Raw genomic sequence first — 23,451 nt, 5'->3', positions numbered from 1 at the left:
CCATCAAGATCCTGAGCTTCAACTCAGCTCTGCAGAGAGATGCAGCCCACCCTGGGCTTCTGAGCTGAGGATGGAAGAGCAGACCGCAATGCAGGGGGGACAGGGAAGGGCAGATCCAGAACTGGGAAGCCAGAGGAATCTGTGCTGGGGTTCACCCATCTGTCTCCCCTGCCAGGCTGTGGGCCTGGCCTGGTTCCTTTTAAGTCACTGCCCAGAACACTTAGCCTGGCACTGGGCAGTGACTGAATGGAGGTGCCAGCATCTTGGGAGTCTGGGGGTTTTACAGGGTGGGGGTTTGGGTGTCAGCCCCAGGGGTCAGTGTCGGGGTTGACTCTGAAAAGCTTGGAGTGGGAGGACATTGACTTGTGGCCCAGGTGCTAAGACCCAGGAGGATTCACCCATGTCTGTGGTACCCACTGTGCTTGCCTCCCTTGGGCACCTAGTGAGGAAACTGGGAGGCAAAGGCAGTCTCAATGGGATGCAATTTGAGTGTCTGGAGCCAAGCACTATGAAAATCCTGGAAAGACAGCTCAGCGATAAGTCAGAAACTTAATAAAACCAAAGCCATCATTCGTTAGTTGTGCTCGTAAAGAGGAACACGGCAAGGCAACTTCTGACGTCACAGGTGACCCTGCGGCTCTTAGAGTGAAAGAGCAGACGGTGCGAGGCAAAATGCCTGGGTGTGTTTTACCTGAGGGTGGGGAGGCTCTGCACACAAGCCACCCCCCACCACCAAGTGGGCTTCCCCAGGAGGCAAGGTGACAGCAGTGGGAGAAGCCCTGGTTTTTAAAATCTAGACCCGCATCCACCTGTTAAGATACATGCCCTCAACAAATCACTGTTTCAGTTTCCCATCTGTGGAAGCAGATAATAAGCATCATGCCTGCCACCCAAGATCAAGGAGGAGGGAACATGAAGTAAGCACCTGTGTTGGTGTTCCCTGGACTACAGTCCGTATGGACATCCACAGTCTCCGCTGAGTCTCCTACTCTCTGCCAGGCCCTGGGGATGCAGCGGAATCCAGGGCAGACGTGGGGCTCTTCCAGGAACAGGTGTACCTGCCTGCCCTGCCTGCTTCCTCTCTGCGGGACCCACACTGGGCTCCCCTAAAGCCGCAGCCTCTTTACCTCCCCCATCCCTGCTCCAGGGCCTTTGCATTATTGGTCTCATTTTTTCCTAACCACTCCCTTTTCCTGACATAATTCACTCTTCGGGTCAGGGAAGACCTTCAGGCACTACCTCCGGGCATCTCCCACCAGTGGCAACTTCAACTTCTTGATGATTCAACACTATTCACCAGAGTACTGGATAAAGGATCTGGTCAAGCTCTCATCAGCTGTCTTAGAGGTCACCCAAACTCTCTGTGCCTCAGTTTCCCTACGTATGAACTCCACCTGGGGGTCGTTGTAAGGAATCAGTGAGATAGGGCACCAAAGCTTCAGAACGGTGCCTGGTACCCAGTAAAAGCTGCACACACGTTACTCCCGTTGTTATTTTGTAGTCAGTATTATCAATGGTAGGACCCAAACGGCGGGGCTTCGCACCACCCTCCCTGCAGCGCCGCACCTGGCGCGTGTAAGTCTCCCAGCAACTTCCCAACCATCCTAAGCTCCTTAAGGAGCTGCATCCTTGGTGCCGACACGGCCCAACTAGGAAAACCCGGCACACAGTAGGTGCTCAAGAAACGGCCAGGTGACACCAGGAAGCCAGTGGCCCAATTAATGCACGCTCACTCCCTCCTCCCTCCCACACTAGGCGGTGGAACGCTCAGGCTGCCCACATGGTCTTTAAGGGTGTATCTGCCTCCAACGACACCCATTCCCACAACAAAGAGGCTCGCCTCCGTGGAGCCGCCTCCCCTCGGCGCAACTGGGAGGCGCAGTGGGCGAGGAGCCTGCCCACTCCCCACGGCTGCCCCGTTCCCGACTCGGGAGCTGTTCTGGGTGGGTGCAGTTGTTTCAAAGACCCACGGTGGAGAGCAAGCCCGCGGGGCCCCGGGGTGCGCGATAAGCCCCAACCAGGGTGGCGCCCGAGGGGCGCACAGCGACGCCGCCTCCAGCCGCGATTTAAAGGGCAGCGAGGGGCGGAGGGATCTCTGCCGACTGCTCAACAAGGATCCCTCCGCCGCGAGCGAAGGCAAGCGAAGCAACGAGCTCACTCGTTCTTTTAAAATTCGCTTTTTGTTCCTCCGCCGCGGAGCACCCGGCGGGGGACTCATTTCTTCCTTGGGTTTCTCCGCCTCCCCCACACCCCCAGTCCCGTAAAAGCAACAGAGGAGACCGGGGCGGCGCGAGCCAGCGTGGTGTCCCTCCGCCCGGCCGAGGGCACTCCTTTTCGTGTCCTTCCACCGTTCCCGGACGGCGTCCGAGCGGCTCACCGGGGGCGGCGACGCGTCTGCGGCGCGGGCGGCGAGGCTCCGGGGCTATGAGGTGAGGGCGCTCAGGCACCGGAGGCGGCACGCGGGGCGCCAGGACCCAGGACGCGGAGCCTGCAGGCCAGCGGCTACCTTTGGGACCCCGAGGCCGCGCGAGAGGGAGGTGAGGCCCGGGGCGCGGGGGCGCTGTGGCGTGGAGCGGTGGGGGCGGGGGGCTCCGGCCGCGGCTGGGACTCATTTCCCGACAGCGGATGGAGCGGGCGGTGCTGCGGCAGGGGCCGCCATCTTGGATTTTACTCTCCATTTTTCTGGGGAATTATTTTTGGTGATTAATTTTCTTGGGGGACGGGGAAGTGTCACCGGGCAGCGCGGGCCCCCTAGCGCAGCGGCCGGCCAGCGGGGCCCCGACGCGCCCCGAGGAGGAGCGGGCAGCGCCCGGCGGTGAGCGGGGCCGGGCGCCGGCGCGGGCGTGCGGGGGGAGCCGGGGCGGCGGGCGCGGGCGGCGGGCGGCGGGCTGGGGGCGGGTCGGCGGGAGCGGGGGCGCCGGGCCGGGGCCGGGGCCCAGGCCGCGGCCGCGGGGGGGCGGCGGCCGGGTGAGGGGAGCGGCGCCGGCGGCGGCGGCGGCCGCGGGGCGCCGGCCCTGCAGTGGGCGCCGCCGCCGGAAGGGAGCGGTAGCGGCCGCCGGGCAGCTCCGGCCCGGCCCGCGGCCGCACGAGGGGAGCAGCCCTGCCGCTCGCGATTGGGGGACTCTGTTTTCCCTCTGCTCCAATGGGCAGCCGTGAACGGTCTCGCCCAATCTGCTACCTCTGCCGCGCTCAACTTTGGGTTGTTTTTGTTTGGGCTCGAGCCTCTTTTCAGATCTTCTCCCGGGCCGGTCCTCCACCCCACTCCGCCCCTCCTTGTAGCGCGGCTCCGGCGTCTGTCCCGGGCTTGCCTCCCTTGTCCCCGTCCCCTCTGCGCTTCAGCCCGTTCCCCCTCAGTCTGCCGGCGCCTCGGGTCCCGAGAAAACGCGTTGGTCCTCCCAGAGTGACTCGGTTCCTTCCACACATCCAAAGATGATGTACGAGCGTCACTCCTATTTATATGAGAGGGGGGAATGCAAGTTTCCAAGATGACAGCTCGACCCAACTTGCTGGCATGGCATAGAAGCACGTTGGACCCAGAGAAATTCCCTCCCTATTTGGGTTCATTTGACCCCGTTTGGGAACTTTTTCCTCCGAGCCATTGAGTGGGGGAAACTTTTGAGAATGCTGTGGAGGTGAACGTGTATTTGTTGAAGTTAATTTTTAAGAGCTTGCCAAATGAAATTCACTCTGGGGGAAAATTTTTATTTAGAATAGTAGGCAGAAGAATTGATTGGCTGTGATTCTTTTCTTCAGAATTTAAACTATTTTGATATAAAGTATAATTAAACATGGCTTTATGGGCCTTGAAGACTGCTATGGGATCATCAGAGGAAGCAGTTGCCAACTTGAAGGTTCTTCAGTCTTTCATACCAAGAACACGCCTTAACTTTTGATGTAGTAGTAAAAGCATACATATTTTGAAAAAGGAGGGTGAAACCATTTTTGCCTGAGATTATCACAGGTAATTTGTACCTACTGAAAAACTTAAAGAGTTACAGGTTGTTGGATACAAGTTTACTTTGTAGTCGAATGTTTAGCGCCTTCAGCCAGAGGTGTGGCCCTGTCTCTGTGGGGCTCCCTCCGTTCCAAGATTAAAGTCCACAAACGCTTTAATCCCAGCATGTGTGGAACCTCTTACACACACGAGTGCAGGGGCTGACCCATTCAGGAGAATGAACACTTCCTCTGTGTCCCCTGAGCAATGGTTACGTGTATTATATTTGGTCGTTTACCTGCCCACCCCCTCAGCTTTCTTCTGAGTTTGTGGATTATTATGTACCTCCTCTGCCCAGAGCAGGACCGTGTAGGTGCGCAGCAGACATTTGATGAAAACTGTTAATTTATTAATCTGTAAATTATGGAGCTTAATGATTTATATTTAGTTTTTCAGAACATGTTTGATCTGTTATTAAAAAAAATTGTTGTCGTTAACAAAACAACTTAGTTGGAGAGTGAAAGGAATAATATGGATGCTTATTTTTCAAGAGGCCTAATTTTTTACCCATAAACTTTGAAACCAGACTCAAAGTCACTTCCAAGTGATCTCTTGCCTGTGTTTTCATTTGTCTTCTGGTACACATTGAAGTGCTCATGCTTTGAACTCTGTGCCTAAATGAAATCCCAGTGGGCAGCATTGGGGTGGGGGCTCGGGGGTGGCGAATATGCCTGTGACGGAAATGGTAGCAGGTTGTTTGTGGGTCTTTGAGCTTAGAATTTTGTGGTGGGGCATGTTGGTTTATAAATTTTCCCTTGGGTCATTTATATTGGATTGACTCTGACTTCTCTTTACATGAGTATTAATTTGTGGGTTTATAGGAAATGAGTGTAGGGCCTGGTTATGTTGCATAGTCGTTTGTGTAGCATCTAAACAGCTCCCTGTCCACAGGAATGCCCTTCCCATGGCTTCTGAGAGCACATTCTTTCAGATAAATGTGTCAATTCCATTATTTTGTATTCTGGCCTGCCATACGTGAGCTTTATTTTCTCTCCACTCACAGAATCCTCCTCCTTTACAGCCAAGAGTTACAGGGCTGTGTCAGCCCTAGAATATTCTAATTGTTGAGTTTTCCACACAGTATTAAAGACAGGGACCTTGTGTCTTTGCTCCAACATGACACACTGTTGGTTCCATAGATACACTAAGTAAATGCAGGTAGAGAGCACGGGCAGTTGTATCTCAGACACAGCTGTATTCAGTAGAAGTAAGTTTTATGTGTAAGACATAACTTTTTTTTTTTTTTTTAGTCTGTTGTTAACTTTTTATGTTAGACAGCAAACAAGCAAAACCCAGAAATGTATTTTACTGACATGTTTTGGTGTAGGAAATGGTTTTAATTGTAATAAAAAGGACAAGTTTAAATTTATTACAGGAGAAAACTAGCCAATGCACTTTAAAGTGCAAGCATTAGGGAATTCTAACCATTAGAACAGTGATTTGAAAAGTACTTTCTTTCTTGGATAAACTGTCAACTTTGAAATCGTAGCACATACTCTGTTTGAAGCTCTCAAGTGTGAAATGTGAATTGAACTCTGCAGTTTTAATGACTTAAACTCCATTGAGTGAGCTGTACAAGGAACAGTCCTGGTGAACAAATGGAGGACCCTGGGCTTAGGAAGCTTCACAGCTTTCTTTAAATTCTGTCCGCTCTGTGTTCTGCCCCCAACCCACAAGTCTGTTTTTCACTTTAATGCTTACTATAATCCCTTTTCTTCCCCATAATTTAGTGTTTCCTGGAAAATTTCAAGTGTTGGCTGAGAGAAGAGGTCTTACCTAACCAGTATCTGGCCCTGTGTTATCAGTCACTGGGTCCTAGTCAGGTTTTCACTTACAGATGTATCTGGTTTTGTTCAGTAGACATGTCCCCAGACTTTAGTTATGCACATTGCATTTTACATGCACTAGAGGATTTTAACTACTTTAAAGGTGTGGTGTAGAGAATTCATCTGTACGGGAGACACTCATCACTTTATTTTTGTAAATCCACATTAATGTCTAGCTTAAAAAAAAACAAATTTTCTTTTTATTCCCATGTCCCAATAACTTAAAGTGGACATATTATCTTTATATAGTTGGTGGTGGAACCAGAAACATTTGCATTAATGCTGAAATATTCTGACAAAAGGAAATAAAAGTCACTGATTTCCACAGTCATTGATGCTCTAAATTATGTTTTGCTTCATGACTTTCCTTCCATCCAGCTAAAGGGTTCCTAGGACACTGGACCACTTTGGTCACTCACTGCCTCTGGCTGTCACGTCTGCCAGCCAGAGCTGGGGCTGGCTGGTATCTGTGTGAGACAGACTCAAACACTGCACAGTCTAGCAGGGTTGTATATAATTATGGTTGCATGCACATGTAATTCTGGGGCTGGGTGAAGGATCGTTGGAGTAAGAATCAATACCTGTGTTCCGTCTGCTGCATCTTATGTAACACATCAATGGGGCCAAGCCTCAGTTTCTTCATCTGTAAAATAACTAAACACTGAGATTACTTCCAATTCAAGTTATACTTTATCTTCTACACTTAATTGCCACACTATTTTCTCACTTCTAAGAACTAATTTAAGCATTTTGACATCTCCAGCTGGTTTACGTAGTTCCTGTGTATATTCTGTGTAGTTGTGCCTCCTCTTTTTTTTCTTGAGATGTTCTTAAATTGACAGTGTAGGTTACAATCAGTTGGGTTTTAGAATTTGGAGGCTGGGGTCCCAAAAGCTTGATTCTTAAGGTCTGTGTGGTTCCTATGTCACTGTGGCTCCTTGCTTTTCAGTTGTGTTTTTGCAAGATGTCTTATTTTCTGTATTATAAAGGTACATACACAGAGGAAAGAGTAAATAGAGCTAGGGTGCATTCCCTAGTTAGTGATAAACCTCTTTGTTTCTGGGTGATGCATATGTGGCTCAAGTATTGGAGTAAACCCCAGACTTTGATCTTAACGCTAGATTTAGGCCCAGCGTTGCTACTTGAAGCAGTTTGACTTCAGGAAGGCAACTTCATTTCTGAGCTTTAGCCGTCTCATTTGTAGTGACAATACCTGTCTCACCTGCCTCATAGGATTGCCAAGCCGGTGAATCCTCAGTCATGTGTGTTAGGGTGAATCAAACACCTGTACTCTAACTTGCACATCTTTATAGGAACACCGGGTCAGCAGGCCTCTGATGGCACTATGATTGCCTGTCAGGTCTTAGGCAAGAGATCCCTTTGGTGAAGGTCATTCTGCTTCCTGTTCTGTACCCTTTTGCTCTGTTCATCAGATACCTGGTTTTCTCATGTGTTCCTTTGGTTTTTCAAGGTCCTCCACTCCTTAGTAGCCTCTGTGCAGATTTCCCTGAAAGCTGAAGCTCTCATGCTCCCTCTAGTGTTCCTGGACACAACCGATATTCCAGCACCACGAACAGTGCTCGGTGGCCCCCAGCAGGTTCTTGATAAATGTTGATTGAGTTGATTCTAGGTCTGCAGATTCATTTTGTCTGTCTGATCTTTATAACAGGGTTGAAATATCTGATACAGTTGGATGATCTCTGAGGAGTATCTTTATTTTCAGGGAAGTCCTTATGTTGCATGACGTGTAGGGATGTATATTTTTGGCGAGAAAACCAACCTACTGTTAGGAAGATGGATCCCACCCAGCTGAGAAGTAAAGGGGCCCTGATCCTTCAGCCAGTGAGTCAGTAGAACCTGGGGCTAGAGAGGCCCTAAGAAACCGGCTTCACCCTCCACCTTAAAAAAGAAAGAAAAGCAGACCTAACTTAGAGGAGGATTTAGACAAAGCCAGTTGCCGTAGAAAATATTTGTTTGTTGGATGTAAATAGGTGCCAGGAGTGTTTTTGACCCGTCCCCCCCCAAAAGCGATTGTTTCTATATTCATGCTTTTGATTTATTTTCCTTGATCATTCAATCGAAAGTTTGTTCATTATTCCCTCTCCTAACATCTTATTTTCTCTGTAGCTCTCACCAGAATTTACTGTTTCATACTTACTGGGTTGTCTCTCTTCCCATACTATATACTCTGAGCTCCTTGAAATCAGGAACCATGTCTATTTTGTCTATTTTGGGTCTTACTCTTCAAGTATGGGAGAAAGTATGTTTTAAAATGTATTTGAGTCAAGATTGTATTGCTTTCTCGTATGGTGTCGAGCATGTACAGTCTTTCACCCTGGCCTTGGCTAATTTTTTTTCTAATTCTCTAAGGCTTCCTCTCATTTGTAAAAAGGGGAGTGGTAATAATAGTATTGTATATGTTATTGTATATATTTAATGTTTTTATTATATAAGTTATATGTTGTATAATTTTTCACTATATGTTAATGAATATTTTAATAAATTGTATACATTAAAGGACTGTGATGTGGGTGACTGGTATGGTCTCTGTGAAGTTATCAGCACAGTTCTTGGATCATAATAAGAGCAATAGTGTGAAATGGTGCCCAGAAAACTAGCCCTAAGAGGTGTCCCTCTGTCAAGCCCAGGACTGCATATCACCCCTGCAGCACTCAGTTCTTCACCCACATCTCAAGCAGACATTTATTTAGCTGAGTGTTGGACACTGCTAGGCACTGAACAGCATGTATCCCCAACACATAAGTTGGGGTGCTCTTTTGCAAGACCTGTCTCTCAGAGGCCCAGTGTGTCTCTTGCCTATTTCTTTCTGCCTCCCCTTTTTTTTTCATTTAACTGCCCATGATAAAGCTCAAAAAAAGTTTTTTAGTTTCATTTATCGGTTGCACATGATCTTGTCAGAAGAAGTGAATTACTGTTGGCAAGTAATACGTCTCCCTGAGCCTGTTTCTTTTAATCTGAGACTTTTTGTGCCACAGTTCTGTGATTCTTTGAATTAAGATACTGTTGAAATGCTTGGTGAACTCTGAAGACCTCTGTTCATGTTTCTCTCTTCACAGTCCCCACTTCTCTCCTGAGTTTAAAGTCTTAGGACAGCTTCCCCTGGGTAGTGCTGCTCTCCTCAGATGTAGCACACCAAACTCCTGTCATCTTTCCTGCAAACGTGTTCCTTCTGTAGTCTCTGACTCAGTTAGTGGCAATCTTCTAGTCTCCACAACTGAAACTTCTGTCCCAACTAGAGATTTCTGGCTCATCTTGAAGTCCTTCCTGTCTCTCACCTGTATCTGATTTGTTACTAAGTCTTGCCAAGCTTGTATTTGAAATATCACACTTTTCCTCTCTCTTCTCATCTGCTGCTACTGTTTGTCAAATTTTATTTTCTAACCAGTCTCTCTGCCTCGAATCGCATGCTTTTCCATTAGTGGAATCCTTTTTAGAGTACAGTTGAGCAAATTTTCCAATCTTTCATCTGTATAAGTAGGCGGGAAAGTGCCTACTTTACAGGGCATGAGAATTAGATGATAAAGTGAATATAGGAAGCGCTAAATGAATGGAGGGGCTATTATTGTTCTTAAAAATGGAGTTACAATAAGAAAAAAGAATGTTTTATGAGATACCCAACAAAGTATATTCCACTGTAACAAAATCTGTAGTCCCTCTGAGTATTGACATGTGAGGTGTAGTTTGCTATGGTTGTTAATTATATATTGTTGCCAGAAGTCACATCCTTTTCTTCAGGAGCAGTAGGAAAAGCCAAGCTGATCTCAACTCTGTAGCATTAATTAGCACCCCTGGTCCTTTTTTATTCTCTTGAAAAATTGTACTCTTGTAATGGAAGAGGTGATGGGATTTTTTTCTTGGGGAAGTTATGGGTAGGATGAGGAATGAGGGGAAACTTCTACTTGATTGTTTATAAAGTTTTGCGAGTAATGCATCAACATGTCTGGCCTGTTTCCGCCTAAGCTACATGAAAAGAGGAGGTACTCGGAGACCTTTATTGTATTAGCAGTTTCTGCTCATTTATCTTTGTGCTGAACCTTTTTTCATTTTACTCATGAGGCATTAGCGGGGTTAAATGACTTGTCCACAGTCACGCTGCTGGAGAGCAGTGAATGGAGCCAGAGTGGCACCAGAACACTGACTATCCCGTGCCTCACCCCGAACTACGGTGTGCGCTGCCCCCTGCAGTTTATCACCTGGCAGACCCAGGCTGGGCTGCCTAAGACCCAGCCCAAGAATCACCTTTTGAAAGTTTTTTCTCACACTTGTCTTTTTGCCCAGTAAGAATTGATGTTTCTTTGTTCTAACTTACCTCACAGCTTCTGAGGAACCGTGGGCTGAACTTACAGACCCTTGACACTAGGTGGCATCTGTTTATAGAAAAGTAAGATGCTGTTTGGGTCTCAGAGAAAATGGTAACAGGAAGCATTCTTGATTTTAATTTATAGGCACTGCTAGGTAAGCAGATGGGTCACGTACGGAGAGATGGGGAAGCATGTTTTTTGGGGGGACTGGGAGGCAGAATTTCTCTCATCAGTTAAAGCCTTTATTTAGAAATACCTACTGAGACGATTGGAGACACGATTCTTATATAAAACCCTTTGTTGTGATATATATTGGCATACATATGGTGTACATAAATAAAGAACTATAAAGCAGTATTTTCTGCAGTGGGGAGCATTACATGCCCAACTGAAGATCAGGGGCTGAATAAGTGTAAGTGTTGTAAACATCTGATCGTAGACTGAGCAGTGGTGGATATTCTGCTGTTTAAAATGGTCTGCTAAGTGAAAATTTTTCATCTTTTATTGTAAATTTTTATATAAAAATGTTCAATGTAGTAATTCTAAAGAAGGCCTTGGTTAACTGGGCTTAAGCTCAGTGTATGAGTAATTAGGTATGTAACTGAGACTCCAGCTTTATCTTCAAAATCCTTATAGCTCTCTATGCAGCCGTGTTTCCTACATGCAGATGAAGAGGGGATGACTTTAAAAGTGTATGTGAAACAGCTTAAAATCTTTTTTCCTGTGACACGTTGGAATTTTATGTATTTCTGGAGTCAATCTAGAAAGCAATGTCACTTGGTTTACTTTTCATGGTCTCTGTGTTAGTTTCCTGTGAGTACCGTAAAAGTCATCACAAACTTGGTGGGTTAAGACAACAGATGTGTATTTTATCACAGTTCTAGAGGCCAGAAGAAACAGAAACTCAACAAGAGTTTCACCGGGCCGAAGTCAAGGTATGGGCGGGCTCCCTCTGGAGGCTGTAGGAGAAAAATCTCTTTGCCTTTTCCAGCTTCTGGTGACTGTGACATTCCTTTGCTTGTGGCCGCATCACTACAGTCTTTTTCTCTCCTTCTCAAGTGTGTATGGTGTCAAATCTCCCTCTTTTAAAAGGACACTTTAATGACAGGGCCCACCTGGATAATCTCTTTCATCTCAAAATCCATAATTATAACCGCATCTCCAAAGACCTTTTTCCTTATAAACTAACATTCACAGGTTCCAGATGAAGACCTACTATCTTTGGGGGCCATTTTGCAGCCTCCCACAGCCTCCTTTAGAGAAGTTACCGCAGCCAGTTTAGCATGATTAGTGATGCTGTGTCTCCCATCATTTTATCCTGAAAGGGATTGAGTGGAACATTGTTATGATTGGCGGGAAACTGCTTGCATCAGGCTCCAATCTCTTGCTAGTAGCTTTGCCACCTGATGCTGCTTGAAAAAACTGTTAAATTAGCTGAAGCAAAATGCAGGAGTTTGACTCTGCAAACGCTGGAAAAGGAAAGCAGAAATGATACTTTTAGTAAGAGCATGTCATTAGTAATTATTTTACAAGTGTAAATACCTATTCTTTGCTCTGGAGTTTGGTGCTATATAAAAGATTATCATTGAACTTGCAAGACAACGTCAGTCTTAAAGCAATAGTTCTGCCTTGGGTAAAGGCTTAATGGTGAATCCAGACAAACAAAAAACCCCAAGACTTTTCTTTCATAGCACTAGCTCTGATAGGTCATCTAAATTCTCAAAAGAGATTTATTTCTGACAGTATTTATAGGAGCCATGTTTAAGGTTACAGGTGTATCATAAATTCATGGTAATTTTCTAACAAATTGGCAACTAAGCAGTTACCCTGTCAGACTGTTAAGAGTATTACAGGTGCTCCCGATAGCTTTGCCGGCTTCTTCATTTGGCCTGATTGTGTGATTATCACTGTAGGTTCCACGGAACCTTGGGTGTATATTGGTTGCAGATGAATTTGGAATAGCCATTGATAAAGACTGACATGAAATTCTTTGGTATGTATATTTTAGAGTCCTTTTGTAATTTTAGGTTTGAATGGAAGAACTAATAACCACTTGGGCTTATATGTAGCAGTTAGATTTGAGACTAGAAAGGGGGATGTGATGTGAATGGACCTGTAGTATGTTCGACTTCGTGCTAGGTTCCCGTGATATGAAAGTGCACCTTAGCTAGTTGATTCTGCAGTGGGGAGGGCAAGAGCCATCAAGTAATTACATGAAGAAGTGAACGCAGTTGTAATAAGCACCATGAAGAAGAAACAGTAAAGCATATGTCAAGGCAGTCTACAGAATGGAGGACTGGAAGGTAGGGGACTGGTGGGCAGATTGGCAGTATTCTAAGTGCAAAGGCCCAGTAGTGGGAAGATGCCAAGCACACTGGAGGGATGTAAGCTAGGCTGTGTCTGGGTGTTAGCTGGAGCAAGGGGGGACACAGGCAGGGCTGGATCATGCAGAGCCTGGCATGGTGAGGTAAATTCTGGTAATCGAAGTTCTTAATAGTTCCAAAATACTTATATTTTTGCTATTGCATGTACTTTTCACTTGTGAGATAGGCTGCACATATGAGGCCCTAGAATGGGAGATTGGTTTTTCACTTAATTAGTGGGGTGTTGGAACTGACAGCAGTCCCAGTAGTCTCACTGCTGGTCTGCCCCGGGCTCTTTTGTCCTTTTGGGATGTGTGTGTTTGCTGTTTCCTCTTTGGACAGTACTTTCTCCCATTTCTATGCTTTCTATTTGTGTTTGTCTTCCTTGCGCTTATTTAAAATATAAAGCTCCTGGGAGTCTGAAATTGTGACACTTGAGTATCACAGAGTCCACCGCTAAAGGCATAGAGAACTTGTGGAAGTTTTCAGTGACGTTTTTCACTTTCCATCACCTTAGAAGTCTGATTTGTGAATTGCTGTGCTTAGGTTTAGAAGTTGACTTTAACTTACGTACGTATGGATGAGTCAGGGTTTTTGTGAAATGTTTTGTTTTCTTTTTTTTCTATATATCTTTGAAGTTTCTTAATTACAAAAGTAATATATGCTCATTTTGAAAAGCTGAACCTTTCGAAGACTATTATCATGTAATGGTGTAAACATTGCTTGTAATCTCTTTCTCCAGAGAAGATAGTTAACCATTTGGTGTGTTGAATTGTTTTATTAGCAACTGTAGCTGAATCACTTGAAAAATGTTTGTTCTGCTTTTTCTCCATAAAGATTTTCAAAAGTTGTCTAGCAAGCTAGAGCTTGCTTTTTTAAAATGTGTTAACATTTTCCTTTTCAACCACTTGGGGATTGTTTCCTTGCCACTGGATAATTTCTCTGAGATAAACTATCTGTGGACAAGTTCAATTTATGAACTGATTAGAAACTTCTTGGTAATATCACAGGAATTATGTTAAAATTCTTGATAGTCTTTCAGAATCAATATTTTCATTTTTATGACAGATTTTTTAAAATCCTGGTTTGGTTTAGGGTATTCAACAAAAACTCCTACAAAAGCTTCAAGTAAAAAAGGATTGAAACCAGAGTTCTCAATTAAGCAGCTGAACTCAAAAGCCGCTAGGCAGTTTATGATCCACATGTGTGCCCATAAAGGGACAGTGAGAGGCTGGAAGGGTGTTGACACTTGTTGAGGGTCCATCACTGGGAATAGAATGGGCACTTTACATAAACCAATCACCTTTTCTATGACACAACTCTGTGCTTTCTTTAGAAAATTTTTCAAGTATGGAAGGTTTTTGTTTTCCAATGATAAATAAATAGGCTCACTGTAAACATTTTGGAAAAGGACTGTTTATGATGTTAATCCCATTCCCCCAAAGATAGCCATTGCTGTTGGTGATTTGGAATGTATAGTGGGGTGTGTGTGCTTTACCTTAGGTATTAAAATGTGATTAGAAGTTTCCTCTTTAAATACAACTCTGAAGAATTCTTCAAATACTTTCCTCTTTAAGTGCAACTCTTATTTTGGCAGTTGTATCAGTATTATCATAAATTATGCATGCTTTTATTTACCTTTGATACTAGAAACTGAAGTACATGCTTCCTTCCCCACTTGTTGGTCCAGTGAAACCTTTCCTGTTGATTTCAGTGTCAGGTAAACTGCGGGGTGCGGGTGGGGCGGGGCTCCCATCTCGGAGCATAGTCACAGCTGCATTTCCTCAGAGCCTGGTTGCCTCATTTTGTGAACACTCATAAAACTAGAGGGAGCAAAGCCTTACACAGAGCCCTCAGGAATTCCGTCCGTCACCATACTCAGGTGATCTTTATTACTCTAGTCCAGAGAACTGATTAATCTGTATGAAGCCTTTTTTTTAAAACAAAGATTCCTATAAACTCTCTCTAGGCACACTGTTCTCAAATTAACTTGTTCCCACCGTCTCCCGCCCTCTGAATTTAATTTTTCATATATCTTTTCTGAAACATGAAATTTCGACTCTTTTCTATAGAAACAAATGACAAGAATTTAGTACTATTTATTTGTTATTCTTATAGTCCCTTCTGCCATCTAATTCTCTTCTCCCCAAACCCACGTTTGGAGACATTATGTCCATTTCTGAAGTTCTCTGTTGTTTCTGAGGGAGGCTTGCAGATTGATGTTGTCTCATCTGTCCCTGAGTTTTGACTCTCACAGGTTGGCCTTATGAGGACTGTAGCCGGTGCCCAGGTTGGTCACGCCTTCCTCTTTTTTTTTTTTTTTTTTTTTTTAATTTAAGTATAGTTGGTTTACAGTGTTGTGTTAATTTCTGGTGTAGCATAGTGATTCATTTTAATATATACATTCCTTTTCATATTCTTTTTCATTATAAGCTATTACAAGGTATTGCATATAGTTCTCTGTGCTGTATAGTAGGACCTCTGTTTATCCTTTTTTTCTTTTTGTCACTTCTTCCTGAAGCGCTCGTCCCTGATTTGCTCTTCCTTCGCCTCCTTCCTCACTAGTTGCTCCTTTCAGTATCCTTAGCTGCTGTTCCCTCATCTTGATCTCTAAATATTTGGGTGTCCCTTCAATCCTTAGATTTCCTTCAGCTATACTCACTCCCTAGGTAACTTCATCTTGTCCCATGGCTTGAAATCCATGGAGTTAGTACCCTGACTCCAGATTTATGTATCCAGCCTGGACTTATGCCCCAGGCCCTTGTATCCAGCACCTGAACATCTCTGCTTGGTCTCTAATGGGCACCTCAGACATGAGCAAAACCAAACTCCTGCACTGGGATTTCTGCCAAAACCTGACCTTCCTGTAGTCTTTGTCTCCTGCATAACTAAACAAAAATTCCATTTTCCATTTGGAAGCATATTTGAGTCCTCTTCCTTTCACACAGTCTGTTAGCAAATCCCGTCTATCAGCAAAACCTTCGGAAAGGATCCCCAAACCAACCACTTCTGCCCACCTCTGCTGCTGCAGGCCCCCAGCATCTCTCCTCTTATTGCTGTGGTCTCTTTTTTTTTAATGGAGGTACTGGGGGTTGAACCCAGGACCTCGTGCATGCTAAGCACATGCTCTACCACCTAGCTGTTACACACCTACCCACCCCCTGCCATGATCTCTTACCTGTGCTTTTTCTCTCATCCCCCCCAAATTGTTAGTCGCTTTACTAGGACTGCTTTTTCAAAAAAGCATTCACTTGTGAACTCTCCTCACATAGCAAGCAGCTGGCTGGATCTTTAACGTTGTATAACTTGAATCTGTCACTCCTGAGCTTTCCATCTCACTGAGAGTCAGCAGGGGCTTGGAGGCCCTCTATTAATGTTGTTTCTTCTAGCAGCCTCTCTGGCCCCTCTTACCCCCTTACTCTGCTCCAGCCACATGGGGCTCTGTACTGGTCCTCAGACACACCGCCTGCTCCTCTCCCTCAGCTGTGGCCCTTTGCCTGGTGCACTGTCCCCAGTGCTGCCTGGCTTTTCCCCATCATGCCCCCCTCCTCCACCTGAAACACTCCCTGCCACTAGAAACTGCTTTATTTTCTCCAGGGTGCTGGCATTTATTTAATTTGGTTTTCCCCCCAGAGCTCTTCACTAGAATATAAGCACACATGAGGGCAGAAACTTTGTTCTTTGCTGTATCCTCAGTGCCTGGAAGAGTGTCTGGAATATAGCAATTGTCTAATGATTTTCGTATTTTTATACTGGGAAATAAGAAAAGAGACAGATTTGTAGTTACCATGCCATTTAAGGAGTAGCCAGCACATCTTTCTTGAAATTTTTTTCTACCAATTTTGGGATAAATTTGAGGTAATTTTAACCTCTAAATATAGTCAGTGGCCAGTTAGCTCTGATACTGTCAGCCAAGCCAAACCATGGTGTATGTCCATGTGAGCCAGCTGGGTTCCAGGCCAGAGAGACTGCACTGAGCTCAGTTGGGAGGAGGACCTCTGTGGGAGTCATCCAATGTCTTCAACTCCTATTTCTCCACAGCCTACTAAATATCCACTTTGGTTAGGTTTTGAAATTCCATCTCCACCTTTAATATGTAAATATTCTTCCAGCTCATAGTCTTATGGGAATGATCATGCTAACAAGACAGATTCTGCACTTAAGAAGGTAGAACAAATGATGACCTGATAATTAGCAGTTTATATTGATTTTGAGCTAAAAATTTATAAACAGCCCCCAAATTTCTGATAGCTTTATTAGAACTGCTTCTGCAAAATATTAATTTGTGAGCTTAAGTCTTTTGCCTTAATGATAGCTGCTGTTATCTGGACAAGTGGGGAGTATTGGAGCCTCTGCTAGTGTGTTCATGCAAGTGAAATTCAGCCAGTCTGTGATTGACAGGGTGCTTATTGCACTAAGGTACCTTAAGTACAAACAAAATAATATCACTAACTGCAATATATCTGAGACCCGTGGTTATGAATTTGTTCCAATATGGGTCATTAACCCACATTTAATTGAAATTATGTATAAGAGTGGATCTCAGTCTGTGTTCCATGAATTGAGCTGAAGTGTACTACTAAAGTGTTTACTGGTGAACTTTTCCTAATTCTCAGAAAAAAATAGGTTGATAGGTATAATTTCCTCAAATTAAAAAGTTTTAGTCTGTAATTTTCCCTAGAATTTTGACATCTGTTCTTTGCCCTAATAGGTGATCAAATGAATGATCATTCTTACACTTATTCATTTGGTCATCTTTAGGGCAAGTAACTTAGCAACAATGGTTCTGACACTGGGGCTTGCATCAGAATCACCTGGAGGGCTTATTAAAACAGGTTGCTGGGCTTCATCCCAGGTTTTCTGCTTTTTATCTCTGAGTGGGAAGCTTGCTTGGGACTTAAGGATTCTCTGTGCAGAGATGACTTGCTCTTTCTTTTGTCTCTTAATTCTATCCAAAGCCATATTGCTCTTTTCTATTCCATGTAGTTACATTTTATGTCTTATCATTGAGGAATATTAGGACTCCTAAGAGTCTTAAAAACACATTTTCTTTGATCATTTTCTGTGAGTTGTGTGTTATATGTGGGCATTCTTGAGATGGATTTCCTAAAGGACCCAAAGCACTTTACCACTTTCTTGTTCTCTTTCTCTAGAGGTGCAGAGTTAAGGGGTGAAACAGAAAGCATATGACAGGTGGGAGGGAAGTTTGCTGGCGGTGGTGGCTGTGATTCCCACCATGTCTGTTGCCTGCGCCAGAGCTGCCCCTGCCGCCTGTAACAGCACAGGCATCTTGAAAAGGGAGAGAATTTGAAGAGATCAAAGTATAATTTATAGTTGTAAAAAATACATAAGTGGCAGTTTCTGTTAGGTGGTTAAGACCACAACCTAATTTGTTTATTCTTTCTTCAATTGAATGCCTTTGATCTACTTTGTGCTGTGCTAGAGAAAAGAAAAATAAACTCTTGACCTCAGGAACTCTCAGTCAGTTAAGAAGGCAGACAGGCCATCACTATATGGTGGCATAAGTGCCTTCACCCAGTTTTTTAGTAGGAATGTCTACCTGGATTTGTAAGTAGGAGCAAGGAAGACTTCCTGGAACACGAAGGAATCACGTAGACAGAAAGAGTCGTCATGTTCTAGGCAGCAGAGAAAGTGTGCATGGGCACGGCCTTTTTCTCAAGCTTTCTTTGCCTTTATGCTTCAGAAGTATACTGCTCTTGAGTTCCGTGCTGTTTCCTCTGAGTTTAAATATAAGATAATTGATCATCAGTAAGAGGTCTTCTGTTTAATTTGATATAATGTATTAATTGAAAAATTAGCTTATAACTGATGTATGTATAGTTTTACTTGCCCTTTCCTATTATTTGAGCAGCAGCATTTTTCTGGTTTTAGTGAGGCCTGTAAGAATCAAAAGAAAAGCACAATAAAAGTTGAATACTAATTGAATTTAAATAGTGAAGGAGCCAGGAGAAAAATATATGTTAGAGAACAATTGTAAAAGTATCCCTAATGTGGATCAGTTGTTTTCACCTTTTTCCCTAAGCCTGCTGCTCACACATTTTCCTGCACTGTGAATTCACACAAAATTCTGTAACATGAAAGATAACGGAGGTCAAATAAAAATAAATATTTTGTATTTATGTTCGTTATCATTAAAGGCATCGCCAGGTATACATTTCTGGGAGTGCTTTGAAGTAATTTGTCATTTGTATTTTCTGTGTGTTTGGAAAAAGTAAGGGAATTGACCATTGTCTGGTGTAGTGAGAGCCCCTTGGGCAGCAGTGCCTAGGATCTCCTCATGCTGCTGCTGCAGGCTGACTGTGGCATTGGGCATGCTCCCTCAGTCTCTCTGGCCTCAGTTCCATCTGCAAATTGAAGGAGTTGTATTAGGATCTTAAAGTCCCTTTAGCTCTAAAGTTCTCTTTTGCACTTTTAATCCTAGAGCCTTTTTAGACTGACTTACACCAAAGCATAATTCCATAATGAGTTGATGTCACAGACATCCATTTTCTCATTCCATGATCAACAAATGTAATCTATCATACCTTCACTTCCAAAGATCCTTATAAATTACAAGCAACCCTCACCTATCCAAGTCATTTCATCCCCAAATTCAGCTAATTAAAATTCAGATAGTGAGGGATACTGCTGTACTAGCAACTGTAATAATCTCTATTTTTGTTGCCATTGTGAAGGAATGCTAAGGCAGGTATTTCATGATGGGCAATACTTTGATATTTGAATGTTGGTCCCTTAAATACCTTGAATGCTGATTTTGAACAAACAGCAACAAAAAAATGTGACAAAGCTGTTGTGGACCAAGCTTAACTTAGTTGCCTTTCTTCAGCTCCTCAGAACAGAAGCAGCAGCTTCCTTATAGTTTACTCACAGAGTAAACAGAATGTTACTAAAACGTGTAATTTGAGCAGGTTATTGAGCTGTACCTAGACAGCAGGTTAGTAAGCAGCAAAGATGATTCTTACTGGCAACTGAAAGATAAGTATCTATTGAGCACTTACTAGTTACCAGTTGCTGTTTGAAACACAAGCAATGAGCAAGACAGAATGAGTGAGTCCCTCTTCAGTCTGGGGGCACTGTAGACCTCAGCATGACTCTGGGATGGCGGGGGAGCCGAGATTGTCATTAAAGAGTGGAAACAAACATTCATTGCTGAAGCTTTCTAAAGGGTCTGTGTGGCATAGTCTTTTATGTATTGACCTCCCCGTTTTGTTTTGTTTTTCATATTTTGTTTCTGTTAGGAGAGAACATTGACATTATTCTCTAAGCTATTTGAAGAGAGTGACTAAATGCACCTGGGTCAGGCTGTCTGTGGGTATGAAGTGGTTGGGAGAATCCAAGAACATGGTGGTGAATGGCAGGAGAAATGGAGGCAAGTTGTCTAATGACCATCAGCAGAATCAATCAAAATTACAGCACACGGGAAAGGACACCGTGAAGGCTGGCAAAAACGCAGGCGAGAGGAGGTCAAGCAGATGTATGTACCCACTTCAACTGTCACTCTTTTGATTGTGATATGGGGCAGTAATTCTTTCCAGTTTGTAATGTGTGTTCTGTCTGTTTTCAAAATTTGTTTATGTTCTCATAGTTAACAATATAGTTTTTTTACTTTTTCAAAATGATACCAATTTTTATTCTCATCAAACATTGTATACAACTCAAATTTAATTTTTAATGTAATATAATGCTTTTATACCCATGGCTTTATATTTTATAGAGTTTATACCTGAATGGCTAATTTGTTTTATTAAAAAAAATTTAAGTACTGCTACTGAATTTCTTACAAGTTCAAACTGTATTTTTTTGTATTTGATGTAAGTGTAAGTATTTCTTTGAAAACTTTAAGTAGAGTAATGTGAATAATAAAGTCTACTCTAGTTTACATGATAAGTGAAAGAGCAGCTTTTCAAATTGTTGCCGTTTCTTCTGTTAAATTTCTTTAGGGTGAACAGTTTATCCTGACAGAAGCACTATTGACATTGAGTTACATTTTAACTCTATACCTCTTGGTGATAATGAGGCTACTTGTAGAGAGTTCAAGAAAGGGTAGATTTGATACATGTTTTATAGTTCTTTTAAAAGTAGTAAGATGCCCCAGGATTAGTATAAACCTAAGTCTGCAGCTATATGAATATTGTCCAAAAGTGTATGGCCATGTTAAGGACAACTTTTTCTGTTTCTTGCTTTTCCTAAGGTTAATGTAGCCACATTTGAATAGTCTTGGTTTGTGTTGGAATTGGCCTACTCCCAGTAGATTTGGATTGATTAGCCTGAGTTTTGCTAAAGTTTCAGATAGATTGCTCCAGTTCTGATTTCATTTCCTTCTCACCTTTTACGGGTTTATGCTATTCATTGGATGCAGACTGCCCTTAACTTTTCCATATCAAATGACATCACTGTTTCTGTACAAAAAAAAAAAAAAAAAAAAGACAAAAACAAAAAAACCCAAAGCAGAAATCCTTGCTTGGGATAGGAGTAGGGAGAGAATCTAAGACTACATGGATTCTCCTCTGCATGGACACCTCCTCACCCACTTCACACATAATGGGAACCTTAAGGAATTAAGAAACGTAGCAACTGTAGCAGTGGTGTTTGGCTCTCATCAGTAAATTAGGCACCTCTTAAAAATTTGTTTTTCAGATTGCCGTTGGCCTCCTTTTGTGCATCAGTACAAAAAGGTTTAATTAGTTTAGTTGTTGGAGGTACATAAGAGTTTAGAAAATGATGATTATATGGGCTCCACTTTGCCAAGTATAGACAGATTTGGAGGGAAAAACCCAGAGAGTATGAAGGTGAACAACATCACATTGAATGTTACTGGGCAAGAATAGAGTCAGTGATGAAGAGAAGCAAAGCAATGCACCATCTTAGATAAACTGCAGTGACTTCACCTAACATCAGAGCCACAAAATACATGAAGCAAAAAACTCACAAAACTGAAGGGAGAAATAGACAGTTCAGCAATAACTTGGAGACTTCAGTTACCCACTTTCAAAAATGAATAGAAGAGCTAAGAAGATCAACAAGGAACAAAGACTTAAATAATACTCTAAATCAACTCTTCCCTACAGACATCTGTAGAACACTCTACCCAACAGCAGCAGAATACACATTCTTTTCAAGTGCACATAGGACATTCTTTAAAACAGACTAAAGACGTGGCCATACTCCAAGACTCAATACATTTAAAAGGATTGAAATCATACAATATGTGTTCTCTGACCACAGTGGAGTAAAATTAGAAAGAAAGAACAGGAATTTAGGGAATTCACAAATAATGTGGAAATTAGCTTCTAAATAAAACACAAAACCAAAAGGGAAATGAGAAAATACTTTGAGATGATTGAAAATGAAGATACAGCCTACCAAAACTTTGGGGATGCAGCTAAAGTAGTGCCTGGAAGGAAATTTATAGTTGTGGTGTTAAAAAAGAAGAAAGATCTCAATCAGTAACCTAACCTTTGACCTTAGAACACCAGAAGAAAAAAGAGCAAAATTAAACCCAAAACAAGCAGAAAGAAGGAAATAACAGAGGAGAAATTAACAAAATATAGAGTAGAAAGAGAATAGAGAAAATCAACAAAGCTAAAAAGTTGGTTCTTTGAAAAGATTAACAAGACTGGCAAATCTTTAAACAAGACTGATTAAGAAAGAGAGAAGACTCGAGTCAGCAACAAAAGAGGGGGCATTACTACTGCCTTATAGAAACAAACAGAATTCTAACAATACTGTAAACAACTATATACCAAGAAATTAAATAGATTAAGTGAACAGATTCCTAGAAAGTGACAAATTACTGAAACTGATTTAAGAAGAAATACAAAATGTGAATAAACTGTAGCGAGCAAAGAAGATTGAATCAGTAATTTTAAAAACAAAATGAAAACAAAAACACTACCTCCAAAGAAAAGACCAGTATTATCCTGCTACCAAAACAAAAGACATTATAAGAAAAGAAGACTACAGACCAGTGTCAGTAATAAATATGGATGTAGAAACTCTCAATAAAATACCAGCCAACCAAATCCAGCAACAGATGAAAAAGATTCTACAACATGACCAAGTGGGATTTATCCCAGGAATGCAAGTTTGGTTTAACATGTGAGGATTGGTTGATGTAATACACCATATCAATAGAATGAAGGACAAAAACCATACTGTCATCCCAATAGATGCAGAAAAAGCATTTGACAAAATCCAGCACCCTTTCAGGATAAAAACACTCAGCAAACTAGGAATAGAATAGAATTCTTCAGCCTGATAAAGACATGTTAAAAAAAAAAAAAAAAAACCCACAGCTAATATATTTAATGGTGACTGGTTCTCCCTAAGATCAGGAACAAGACAAATACATCTCTTCTCACCACTTCTATCCAGCATTGTACTAGAAGTTCTAACTACAGCAGTAGAGAAGAAAGTGAACTAAAAGGCATACAGATTGGAAAGGAAGAATTAAAACAGTCTCTCTTTGCAGATGACATGATTGTGAATATAGAAAATCCTAAGGAACCCACTGAAAAGTTATTAGAACTAATAAATGAGTTCAGTAAGGTTGCAGGATACAAGATAAGTCTACAAAAATCAATTGTATTTCTCTACACTCTCAATAAACAATCCAAAAATAAAGTTAAAAATTTCATTTACGGGGTCGGGGGGTATAGATCAAGTGTAGAGTGCATGCTTAGCATGCATGAGGTCCTGAGTTTAATCCCCAGTACTTCCTCTAACAATAAGTAAATGAGTAAACCTAATTACCTTCCCCCACCAAAAAAAAAAAAAAAAAAATTTCATTTATAGTGGCATCCAAAAGAAAAAATAGTTAGCAGTAAATTTAACAATAAAGTGTAAAACTTATACTCTGAAAACTACAAAACATTGTTGAAAGAAATTAAAGAAGATCTAAATAAATGGAAAGGCATCCATCCCAT

General features: G+C 42.6%; 1 protein-coding gene across 5 annotated transcripts in view; it reads left to right on the top strand.

The window, feature by feature from the left end:
• Positions 1-2,130: 2,130 nt before the first annotated feature.
• Positions 2,131-23,451, top strand: part of KMT5B (lysine methyltransferase 5B) — a 51,811-nt gene continuing 30,490 nt past the window's right edge. Inside the window, exons 1-2 of one of the 5 annotated variants that reach the window (XM_032490022.1) lie at positions 2,134-2,537; positions 19,765-20,000. In XM_032490022.1, the coding sequence (XP_032345913.1) occupies positions 19,841-20,000 (160 nt within the window). In that variant the 5' untranslated portion in view covers positions 2,134-2,537; positions 19,765-19,840. Of the gene's footprint in view, positions 2,538-2,620; positions 2,816-19,764; positions 20,001-23,451 lie in introns of those variants that run through there. The other 4 variants (XM_032490021.1, XM_032490020.1, XM_032490023.1 and 1 more) reach the window with 4 other exon arrangements.

The sequence above is a fragment of the Camelus ferus genome, chromosome 10 (genome assembly GCF_009834535.1).
Source record: "Camelus ferus isolate YT-003-E chromosome 10, BCGSAC_Cfer_1.0, whole genome shotgun sequence".
Taxonomy (NCBI): Eukaryota; Metazoa; Chordata; class Mammalia; order Artiodactyla; family Camelidae; genus Camelus; species Camelus ferus.
The sequence above is the reverse complement of the archived record's forward strand: the minus strand, read 5'-3'. Positions and strand labels throughout refer to the sequence as shown.